Genomic DNA, 12,276 nt, shown 5'->3' with positions numbered 1-12,276 from the left:
GTGTCCTGTGTTGAGAAAATAAAGAGCCATCAGTAGCAGAAGATGGGGACTGGGTAACCCTCTTATACCAAGGATTGCAAAATGAAACACATCTTTTAAAAGCTGCTGTTTTGGAGGGCCCCTCCGTAAAGGCACAAGGGAAGTACCTTGAGAACAGACTGTGGCACTCAGGACATTCCCAAAATAAGGGACAAAACAGCCACTGGACCAATGCTGGGAAGGAGACCACAGGCACATAAAGGAAAACTGGATCTTAGTCCAGGCTCCAAACTTTTCCTCCCTCCCAGGGGTGACACAGGAGGGTCTGGGTTTCCTTCCAGGCTGTGGAAGCCTCATGAGCAGAGTGAGACTGTGAGGCAGCAAAAAAAGGAAGGAGAAGCTGAATAAAAGAGTTTGCAACACCTGATGTTTGGTCCAGCCCAGCAGAAAACCCAGACTGGTCCCTGTTATTGCTCATTTCACCCAGGGGTGCCATGGAGGCACCTCTTTCTTAGATATTTCTGGATATTACGGTAGGTTTGGTTTCCTTCCAACACCACAAAACTGGTGGTTGCTGGGAGTCTGCCCTTGCCTGCACCCTGAGCCCCCCAGGCTCCCCCCTGTGCCCACCCCAAGCCCCCCCCCGGCCCCCCGTGCCCCACAGAGCCAGGAAGGAAAACAAACAGCAGCAGAAAGCTGAAAACTTTCAGTCTCTCTCTCCTGTTAATTATGATCTTATTTTGCACAGAGAACCTGTCATTCAGCTGCTGGTAATGGATAGTTTCTATTTCAATCCTCCCTCCACCCTATTATCTTTTATAAAATTCCGCCGGGCCGGGTGATGGATTGATAAGGGCCGGTCCCGGCGGGAGCCGCTCGCTCGGAATGGCTCTCACGCGCCCAACTTCTGTATCTTTTTAAATATTTCAGTTGTTTGAGATCTTTATTTCACATTTCGATTTCCTGTAGTACAGTAAATTTATCTTAGTCACCCAGTCAAGTTCTCTCCAAGTCTCTTATCTTCTCCTCTGTACGGCTGAAGGCCCCTACACTATCTGTGCTGCTGATAAAGCTGGCCCTGGCAATCCACAGATCCCGCTGATCCGGCGGCCCCAGCCCCACAGAGACCTTGGAGGGCCCGTGCTCAGCCCAGAGGAAACCTTGGAAGCCCCATGCTCCACACCAGCTGGAAGTTCAATGCCCAAACCCAGCACTGGCTCCTCTCAGGGCACCTCCTGCTCAACTGGAGAAGCGTCTGGGGCTCCCTGGGGACCCAAGGGGTATTGTGGGCAAGGGCAGCTGCTCCCTGCAAGGAAAAGCCCAGCTGGGGCCATGTGGGATGTCCCCAACGGAGGGGTTTGTGCCAGCCAGATGTCCCACTGCCATCCCAGGCCGGCAGGCAGAGCTCATCAACACAAGGGTGTGTTTTTCCCCCACTTAAACCACAAATTTTTAAATATCTCAACAGCAAGGAGCAGAGAGGACATCCCGCTGTGCCACGGAAAAACCCATCCCAACAGCATCCATCACACCCAGGGAGGAGACAGGAGCGATCGAATAAAAACAACAACGAACAGAAACGACAAACAGGTAAACCCAAGTCAGCTCCTCGCCGTTCCCTCGGCGGCACCGGCAGCGCCGAGTGCGATCAGGCAGCACCCCCTGGTGCCACCGCGGGCACCACGCGGAGCCGGGCCAGGCTGCCGTGGGGATGGAGAACCCGCAAACGGGGAAACAACTGCCCGGGAAACCGTGCGGGAATTCAGCCTCCCGTTTTCCCCCGCAGGGACACGTGCCTGGATGGATGCTCGGGAGAGGTGCAGAGGGATGGCTCTGTGAGGCAGCGCATCTCACCTGCCCGGCTCCAAGCTCCCAACACACTGGTTTGGGACCGTCCCCATCCCACCTGCTGGGACCCAGGAGCTCTAGGATCCAGGAAATCTAGGTGATTTCCCTCCTTGGGATGAAGTGGGTTATGGCTCCAGTGTGTTCCAGCTCCTGCCTCACTGGTTACAGCAAGACAAGAGGTTGGGGTCCTCCCTCTCCCCAGATCTTGGAGTGATTTCATCCCCCAGGATCCAACCCAGCAGCAGGGCACCCAATAAACACATCTGCAGAGGGGTGATTTATCTGCAGGGGAAGCCATGGAAATTCCCAAACCCTCTTAAATATCTGCCTCCTGGCTCTAAACCATCAGTAAGTTGCCAACTGGGGAATGTATTTGTCTGCTCCCCTCTGTATATTTTCTGCTTTTCATTATAATTTGCTAAATAATACATTACAATGAGTTATTTATCACACTCAGCAGTTTCGTGATGCCTCCTCCATCCCGAGGAATTTCACCCATAAATCAGACACACAAATATCTGCTGGCATTGCTGCACATTTAACCCTGCACCCAGCACCTTTCACCTGCCCCAGTGGCTCCCAGGCTCTGCCGAGAGCCATCACTGGATTAAATGGAATTTCTTTCCCCCAGGACTGCTATCTCCCTCCCACTGTTGCTCCTTTCCTCATGGACACCAGCCAAAGGGCAAAGGAGGAATGGAAACAATAAAAATCCCAAACCCAGCAGAAGAAAAAGGGGAGGAGGAAGATTTCTGGGAGCTCCGTTGGTGGGAGAAGCAAAAGTGGCACCAAGAGGTAAATGAGGGTAAAATTCATTAAATGCTCTGAGAATGTAAAAGGACCAAGGGAGGGAGGATGAATATTCCTGGCTCCTCCAGGAAATCACACACGAGGATTCAAAGGATGCAGCTCTCCCAAGTGAGGCCAGGAGAGCCCTGCACCCACAGCAACAGGAGACAGAGGGCAGGGATGGCACCTCCAGAGGGTTTCAGCACTCAGCTCCTGCAGAGGAACCCACAGCACGCAGGGAACTGGTAGTTTTCCAGAGCAAGTGGCTGGGGAATTCCAGCCTGAGTCACACAGGAGGAAAAAGAAATCGATTTATTCAAATTAGCTATATTCCCTCCCCCAGACTTTCTCCCTCCTCCTGGCAAAGCGATGGGCACCGCCCCCTGCACCAGTGTCCTCAGGACCCAGCACAGGGTGAGTGACACAGGCCTGTCACCCACAGCAAGGAGAGAGGAGAGCAGGGGGTCTCCTGATCCCCTCCAGGCTGACACCCAGCCCAGGGAAGAGGGGAAAGCTCCATCACTGGGGAAATGCTGGGAAGTGACAGGAGAGGCACGGGAGTGACACCCCCAGACCTTCTCCTGGTGACCACGAGTAAAGAGCTCGGCCAGCACCAGGTGTCAGTGCTGGGAAATGAGACACGGCCAGCACTTGGCTTCAGTCCCAGGGGGAACACCAGGAGGGAAAAGTTATGATTCCTCAGGTTGAACTTCCCTTTCCAAGACATTGTACCCCCCCCCTTCAAATGCTTTGAAAATATGCATTAATTGAACTTTACACCATCCATCTTAAATCAACAGTATCTTGGCATACAGATGGGGAAATCAAGGCATGGAAGGGATGAAAAAACAACCAGGAAAAAACCCCTCTCTCTGTGCTTTAACTACAAAATCATCTTTCCTCATTAGCAGCTAATCAGAACTACCAGAGGGGAAGAGATTACAGACAGGGTGGAGAGGGGAGTATCTCAAAGAAATACAGACATCAGAACAGATTTTCATTTATTTACTCATTTATCACAGCGAGTCACAGGCTTTGAGTTCATGAGTCTGCATTAGCCTTGCAGGATTTTGGGATGCAATCTGCAAAATCTCAGAAATGAACAGGTCACAGCTACGTGCCATCTCAGGAAGAAGAAAATCAGCAGTTTTGGGTTGGTCTTGGGAAGTCTGATATTGCTTTGCCTGCTGGATTATAAGAAACCACTAATCTTCCCTCGCCAGCCTCCTAATCTCTATGGGAGCCCAGATGCCTTATCAGGAACTTGCTCAGTGAAGAGCACCCCAGCTTGCCTGGCTGGGGGGTGGATTCCAGCAGCTGTGGGACACAGGGAATGGCAGGTGGGGGAGCTGAGGTGTGTTTCAGCACCCACCATGCAACAGGTGCCCCGTGCCGTGCCAGCCAGGACAGGAGACATGGCCAGAGCAGGAGCAGGTTGGTGATGGACAACATGAATGTCACACATCACGTGTTTGTTCCTTAACTGAGCAGCTCCAGAATGAGAGGGCACCACTGGGCTTCAGGTGCCAGGGCTGAACCCCTGCATGCCCTCAGCTCATCTGAACAACTTGGCCCACCTTTGTACCTTTAGACACCAAAATAAACCATCAGCAGTTCAAGGGCTTTTTTCTCCCCCTTCTTCCCCAAAATGATTTGCAAGAAGCCAAGTGTTATATTTACTGTGGGCAGAGAATCTCGTTTCAAACTTCCCCTTCTCTCCTGATTTCACCCCAGCTTTCCAGAAGTGAGGAGGTAGGCAGGGTCCACAGCTCTCACACCACCACCACCCCCAGGCAGTGCACTGTGCTGGCTCTGAGGTCTCCAGAGGGGACAAGCCCCCATAACTCCCACCAGCCCTGGGATGCCCCAGCGAGTCCCCACCTGCACAGAGCATTTCCTGAGGCATTTCCAGCCCTGCTCCTGAGCCCACGCTGCAAAATGAGGAACATATTTTTAAATGAGAGGAGGAAATGGTGTCTTTGTGTCAGGCAAGTGGAAGAAATCCAGGACCAAGAGACTGCAGAGCCTTTCCACTTCAGACAGCAGGTGCTCTCCAAGATGTGGTTATGGCAACAAAATAAATGATGGATAATTGCTTTTGTGACAACTTGCCAATTAAATTAGACTCAGCAGAATAACATAATGACAATTTGTTATGCTCTGGTGGGCACTAACACACCAATCATAATTAAATGCTATGACTGAAATAGAATGCTGCTGTACACAGGAATATATAACCCCAATTCCCTCCCAGTGAAACATTATAGGTTCAGACTTGATTTCAATTTCTGGAGGATAATAGCATTAGCACACATCAGAATGAGCTTGCAATATGCAGAGAGGCAGCAGCAGCACAGGGACAGACAGAGCCAAGGGCAGCTGAGCCACCGGGCTCCTGGGAGGACCCCCCAGCATCTCTAATGCCCCAGGTCTCAGAGCAGTGGGGGACATCCTGAATCACTGCTGTGTCCAGGGGAGATTCCAAATCCCTGGCTCAGGGAAGAAGGCAGGGTGGTGACTCCAAGGCAATGACACTGTCCCCAAGGCAGTGACTGGCCCCAGGGCAGTAGCCTCACTGCAGGCACAAAGGTAAGAGCTCGTCAGGACAAGGCCATGGGGGTTTCTTGTGGGAGCACATCCCTTTGTACCAGCAAAGCCCTCAGGCTCCAGAGCAGTGCCCTCACAACCAGACTGAACCACGGGACTGGACACAGTCCCCTCCCACAGCTGAGCCACGGGATACAACACAGCCTCCCCTTCCTGGAATGATTATTAAAATGTTCATAAATGTACTGTAGTGCCCAAGAGTGAACTCACCCCACTGCTGGGGTCCCTCAGGGCTTGGCCACACACAGGTTGGGGAGCCAAACTGCCCAGGGCTGGGGTCAGCATCACTGGGTCAGCACTGACCAAGGAGGGGGTCAGGTCCTGCCAGTTCTTAACATTTACTGGCAAAACAGCAGCAGATTCTTCACCCTGAGCCACCACTGAGCTCAACCCACTTCTCTCACAGGGATGCTCCAACCCTCCCACTGCTCCTTCCTCCTGCTCTGCGTCTGACACATCCCAGAACTGTTGTGTGAGGAATTACCATGACCTGGGCATTGCTGGTGCTGCAGAAACAAAACCCTGCAGAGAGCACCAATCCCAGCTAGAAAGAGTTCCTTCAGAATCAGAACCAGGCAGGGGGCAGGACTGATGCTGCCCAGGTCTTGCAAAGCAGGAGCCACCTGTGTGCCATCCCTGCTCCAATTCCACCATCCATTTTCCCAACAGATACAGACTTCTGTAATATTCCGAAGCTCAAAGGGGCAGTTTTGAAGACCAAATGTGGGTGTGTGTGCTAGCAGGAGTGGGCAGAGGCAAATCACAGAGGATTCCACAGTGAGGCAATGCCAACAATTTTATATCTTACTTGGAGCCACATGCTTTAGACATTAAACCCTTTATTATCTGCCTCGATGAAGCTTGGCATTGGCAAGGTCAGATCACCTGTTTTTCCAGCAAAGCTGATGAATTATTTTGGCTGCTCCAGACATTAGACCTGATCCTATTAAATCCTTAGTTTCCCTGCCCTGAACACATACCAATGGATAATCCATTGCTCAGGAACACGTGAAGGGGCTGAGCAGTTCTGTGGGGGCAGCTGCCCATGGGTTAAAACAGTGCCCAAGCTCAGAGCCCAGCTCTACAGCCCTGATCTGTGGGACTGGAGGCATTTGCTCCAGCAGGACATGTCCTGCACTGACACTGTTTGGGAGAGCACCAGCCTGAGAAATGCTGCAACATCCCTAGGGGATTCCTCCAACCATCCACTGCACCAATGTACCTGCATTCTAGATCCTACAGAGGCACCTGCTAGAGAGCAGGCAGTTTTTCATCCTAAAACTTCCAGGTGAAGCCCGCATTTTTAGGAATTGACCTTGGAAAACCTTCAGCCTGGCTGTCAGAGCTGTGGGAGGTGTCACTGCCCGCGATTGTCTCATCCGTTTGATGTCTCAAGGAGTAAGGCACCGTGTAACTGATACTTCGGTATTTATTGTCCCTTAAAATAGCCCGGCAATCAGCGAGAGGAACTGTCACCCTGCGGGAGGAGGGAGCTCAGGATTTAGCCCAGGAAAGGTCACACGGCTGCCCCGGGACGGGTGTGGGATGGCGAGGCAGCGATCGCCTCTCTCCGAGCCTCGAACGAGCGTTTCAGTGGCAGCGGAGGGTTCGCCCAGGGGTGGGGACGGTCCCTGACCCGAGGCACAGGGCAGATGACAGAGTCACAGCCGTGTCCTTCGCCCGCAAGCCCCGGGAGCAGCCTGTGCCTTCCCCAGGGCACCCTGTGGCTCTCCATCCCCCCAGCTCCCCCCGGTGCATCCCAGCGGCTCCCACCCCGCTTGCTCCCAAGGAGGGAGAAGAGACGCCTTTTCAAACACTTTTGGTGAAAGGTCGGACTCTCTCAGGCCCGGGGGAGGGTGGTAAGGCTGCCGTGCCCACCATCGCCCCCTCCCTCTCTCCCAGGCTCCGAGGAGGCACCGGCGGTGCCGGGAGCGCTCCCGGGCGCGGAGCGCGGCTCCCACCTAGCGGGGAGCGCCGGGGGAACGGGGGCTGCGGGGGGAGCTGGGCACCCCGCTGCCAGGTGAATGCTCCGTAAGCAACAAATCGCCCCCCGACTGCTGCCCTGAACCTCTTAATTAAAGTCGCTGAGCTCCACCGGCTCCCGGCGGTCGGGATCCCCCTTCCCAGCCCAGCAAATGCGTCCATCAAACGCCATCCAAACCCACAGAACACTGGGCTTAACCAGGTTTGCTCCTCATCGCACCGAACGCTCCGGCTCGCAGCCCTCACCCCGGGGCTTCCCCGTTACCCACCAAGTGTAAGGAACCCGCAGCTCCAAACACTCCAACCACTTCTCCATCAACCAGCCTGCCCCTGTCTCAGCCCACGGCGGCTTCCAACAGAGGATTCCCACACTTACACCACGGCAAGGCTCCTGTTCTCCCTCTCTCCCCCACCAAGTGTAGGCTCCCACATAAATTTACAGGTTTTCCCGCAAATTTGGCCACATACCTGCCTTGGAATGACAGGACTCGGATGCCAGTGAAGGGCACAACTGCTTGTGCAGGAGTTGAGCAGACTGTGGAGCACACCTGCACCCTCCCAGCTCGCTGCTGCTCCACAAATCCGAGGGTTTTTGCATTTTCCAAGTCACACTTTGGCTCCCTGAGCACACTGGGCAGGGAGTCAGAAAGCACGTGGCAATAAAGCTCTTACCTGGTGATGGAAACTAATGTCATGCAGCTGGACAGGCACCATCTCAGGTGTTCCAGGGGAAGGAAAACCCATGAGAGGCCTCTGACTCCACCCCTGGGCCACAGCTGCACCTGAGGGTAATTCCAACTGCTCCCAGCTGAGCCCACTGAGGGAGGGCTGCTCCAGCTGGGAGGGATCTGCTCCCAGGAGCCACCCTGGTGACTTTTTCCAACACAAAATAAAAAATTACTTCCAACTTTCTCCTCACCTTGCCCTGCACAGGAACTCACTCAGGGCACACCCCAAGGCTCTGTGTTGGCTCTACATTTAATGGTAGTGCTCAGTCTGGAAACAGGTCCCTGCTAGAACAGAGGGATTTTGCTCTTTGTAACAAACCCCTGCACCCCTCTGGAGTTACAGAGCAGGCCTGGGAGGAAAGTTTGACCTTCCAAGGAGAAATGAGTAATTCTGCTGTAATCACATCCCCGCCAGGGGTGAATCAAGGCACACAAATTCAAACCACAGGTGTTTTTACATCCTGTTTTTCACTGCCACACAACACAAGGTGTGCCACAGTTTTCTTGCATCACACACAGCAGCAGCACTAAACTGTGCTGGGGAGAACTGTGTGGAAGGCAGGGATGAAACCCAAAGGAAATCCCTCCCTTTGCACTGCAGGGCAGAGCTGGGCAGGGAGGGAGAGATTAGATACAAGTTACAACTCTTAGTTTGGGGTGGTGGTGGTTTGTTTTTTTTAAAAAGAAAATAACAAACAAGAGAAAAAAAAACAAACAAAAGAGAATCAGGGCCCACACAAACACGAAAGACAAACACAGAAACATGAAAAACCACAACAAAAATCACAAAGAAAAAGAAAGACACGAACAGTGTTTGTTTTTCATACAGCCCAAAATGTTTAATGAAAGCTCAGCCTGGAGTTTGCAGGCACAGGAAGAACTCTGTTCTAATCCCAGGAAGATTAGCTGTTATTTCCTTACGTTGCTCCACACATTTCCTGTGACTTTGTGCAGCAGCATCACCTTTCTCTCAGCAAACAGCTGGGACACCCCATTTTCACTCTTCAGAGGTGACCAATTTCAGTAGGAGTCACTAAAAAACCACAGAGGTCCCAATTACCTGGTATTGCCACACTTTATCCCACTCTGAATTTAAGCAAATGATGGAATGGGAAGAGCATATTATTCCGTTTCTATAAAGAGCAACTTTCCTCAGTGAGCTATAAAAAGATGACACTTGGGGCAGCTGCTGGGAGGCATCAAACAGGACCAGCAACTTCCACAGCAGGAAACATCTCTACTGCTGCAAACAAGACACCTGAACAGGCAGAACTTCCAACTTCGAAAGAAAATGGTTTATTTTCCACTCTTATTTTCCAACTCACACTTTGAGATAACAGCCTTGAAACTTAAAAAAAAAAATATCTTTATCTCCAATTTCATCCCTGAGGAGAAGGATGGAGGAAAATGTGTCACACTCATGAGTCTGGGGGGGCACCAGAGCTGGATTCCCCCCAAGGAAATGTCCCAAAGTGCCAGGTGTGGAGGCTGGATCCTGGCAGGTGACAGCCAGGGCACAGGGCAGCAGAGTCCAGGGCAGCAGAGCTGTCATGAGGGAGGGGGATTCTCCCTCTGTGTCCCTGCCAGCTCTGGTGTCTGCTCCTCTCCACCCTTCCTCTTCTCCTGCAGCTCCTCCAGCACAGTTTGGAGCTGCTGGTGTAAGGCAGGATCCCTGGTTCCAGCAGATCCCTGGTGCTCCTGCTGTGCCACCTGCAGGAAAAGACACAAAATCACACAGAACAGGGTGCAAGCAGCTCCTGAAGGGTGACTGAGGAGAGAAACAGCCCTCTGTGTGTCCAGAAAAGCTGACAGGAATTAATTCATGCTGAGATTATTATTATGGAAAAATTCAATGCACAGCAGCACACAAACATATTTCCAAATGGTTTCTACAGACACACACTTATTTGAAAGTCCATCTTTTATCACCAGAACAAGCTCTTTTCTGTCCCACAAGTCCCTCAACCTTGGCCAGACACGTTCATGATCAAGAGGAAAGTTTCCTCTGCACAGTAAAGACATTTTATTACAACCACCAGACGTGACTGCTTCGCTGAGAATTTACCTCAGACCACCTCAGTATCAGAGGCCTGGGAGAGGGGTTTTCTCAATCCACCAGCCAAGTGACTCTGTGAATATTTAATACTCACTTTATCTGTTGTTCTTCTCTGTAAAATGATCCCACTGGCTAAAAGGGCTTTTCCTGTTTCTTCAAACAATTTCTCCTCTTCAATTTTCCCTTCTTCCTTCAGCTCATTGTATTTCTCAACAAACCTGGATTGCAAGGTTGTGTTTTTACTCTCACAAATAATGTTTTGGTTCAGTGACTGAAGGGGAGGAAGGGACAAGTCTCGGAAATATTTCCAGTTTAATTATAATCTTACCTCTGGCAGGTAGATTTGAAGTTTAACTGTGTCAGGTCGAAAGGCCTTGGACCACTGCCATAAACTCTGTAAAATCTCCTGGTCAGAAAAGAAAACAGGTTTTTGAAACTAAAATCAATAGTAAATAACCATCAGGGTCTGTTAGATCAGGGTGCAATAAAAAGCATTTACAGAACTATTTCTCCTTTTCACAGGAGCTCTTATGAACACCTGGAAGTGTCCAAGGCCAGTTTGGGGCAACCTGGGGTAGTGGAAGATGTCCCTTCCCATGGCAGAGGATGGGACTGGATGGGCTTTAAGGTCGCTCCCAACCCAAACCAGCCTGGAATTCTACAAAGAATTTTTAATGGTTTTAGTAAATTCTAGTTAATCACCACCATGGGTCAGAGCAGCTCTGTAACTCCTTCTCAGGGGGGTTAAGCCCAGGCTGGAGCTCTGTGCTGTACAGGTGTGTTTGCCTTTCCTGCTGCACAGAAGCCTCCACCAGCCATGTAGAAGATCATAAAAAAACCCTCTATTCATTCAAAACCAAGAAGCAAAAGCTGGATTTAGGTGATTTACTTAAAACCTGTTTCTACCCTACAGCAGCTTCAAGGCTCCATTCCTCAAACGTGCCCTGTGGAAGTTCCCACCATCCAACACTCAAACCCTGTGTGTAACTGGGATTGTCCCTAATCAGCAACTGGTGAAACTCAGAGAATCACGAGCTTCAAGCGAACAGATGATAAAGAGAATTTCAACCGATTACTCCCCAAACCCAAGTAATTCTGCTCAATATGGAGCTGGTGGCTGCCATGAAAGCATTCCATGGATCTTGGAAGGGTTCGGGTTGGGAGGGCCATTCAACATCGCGTAATTCCAAGCCGTCCAATTCAAGCAATTCCAAGGGCAGGGACACCTTCCAGAGACCAGGCTGCTCCAAGCCCGGTCCAGCCGGGCCCTGGGCACGTCCCGGCGGGATAACGGGCACAACGCGGGGGTGACTCACGCCCGCACTTCATCCTCGCGGTAGAACACGGGCGCGACCGGGTCCACGCTCCGCCCGTAGCGCGGCCGCACCGCGCGGTGCACGGGCTCCCGCAGCGGCGGGAACGCCGCGTACACGTCGAACCACAGCGGCTTCTTGATGATCCCGATGCGCAGCAGGTCCCGCGTCCTGCGGGGGAGAAGCGGCGGGGGGAGGTCAGGAGAGGCCGCCCTCACCGGGAACCGGCCCCCGCCCCGGCTGAGCCCCCCCCCGCGCACCGGCTGAACACGCTGCCGATCCTCTGCGTGCGGCTCCCGGCCATGGCGGCTCCGCGGTCCCGCCGGGACCCCTCGGGCCACCCCGAGCCCCTCTGAGCCCCCGAGGCCCCGGGGCCGACCCGAGACCGGAACCGGAACCGGGGCCGCCACCAGGCCGCGCAGCCGAGCGCCGAGCGCTGGCGGGAGGCGGTGCCCAGGCAGCGCCAGCCGATGGCCGAGTGGCGGCGCAGCCGGATTGTGTCGTGTGTCGCCCCCCCCCGGCGGGGCTATCGCGACACGCGGGGCCGGGCCCGGGTGAGCCCGAGCACCCTCAGCCCCTGCCCGGGCGGCACCGGCAGGGCCGAGGCTCGCGGGAGCCGCGCCCCCGGGGCGGGCTCGGCCGCCATGTCACTGAGCCACTGAGTCACGGAACGTCCCCGCAGGGACCATCAGCCCGACCCTGGCCCTGCACAGACACCCCGGCAATCCCAGCCTCTTGTCCAAACACTCCCTGAGCTCTGTCAGCCTTGGGGCCGTGACCAAACAGTGGGAGCCTGTTCAGTGCCAACCGCCCTCTGGGGGGAGAACCTGTTCCTGAGATCCAGCCTGACCCTGCCCTGGCACAGCTCCAGCCGTTCCCGGGTCCTGTCCCTGTCACACCGAGCAGGGGTCGGAGCTGCAGCCCCCGATGGGCTCTGCCCTCGGTCTGCTCTGCTCCGGCTGAGCAAACCCAG

General features: G+C 53.4%; 1 protein-coding gene across 1 annotated transcript; it reads right to left on the bottom strand.

Annotated features, from left to right (window-relative positions):
- Positions 1-8,747: 8,747 nt before the first annotated feature.
- On the bottom strand, positions 8,748-11,711 carry MRPS23 (mitochondrial ribosomal protein S23). The gene is made up of 5 exons (XM_027660450.1): positions 11,564-11,711; positions 11,307-11,474; positions 10,319-10,396; positions 10,085-10,208; positions 8,748-9,644 (listed from the first exon to the last, which is right to left on the bottom strand). The coding sequence occupies exons 1-5, from the start codon at positions 11,605-11,607 to the stop codon at positions 9,483-9,485; spliced, it is 576 nt and encodes a 191-aa protein (XP_027516251.1). The 5' UTR covers positions 11,608-11,711; the 3' UTR covers positions 8,748-9,482.
- Between the last annotated feature and the right edge of the window lie 565 nt (positions 11,712-12,276).

Source organism: Corapipo altera, unplaced genomic scaffold (assembly GCF_003945725.1).
Source record: "Corapipo altera isolate COAL_440 unplaced genomic scaffold, ASM394572v1 271, whole genome shotgun sequence".
Lineage (NCBI taxonomy): Eukaryota > Metazoa > Chordata > Aves > Passeriformes > Pipridae > Corapipo > Corapipo altera.
This window is presented reverse-complemented; position numbering and strand designations above follow the sequence as displayed.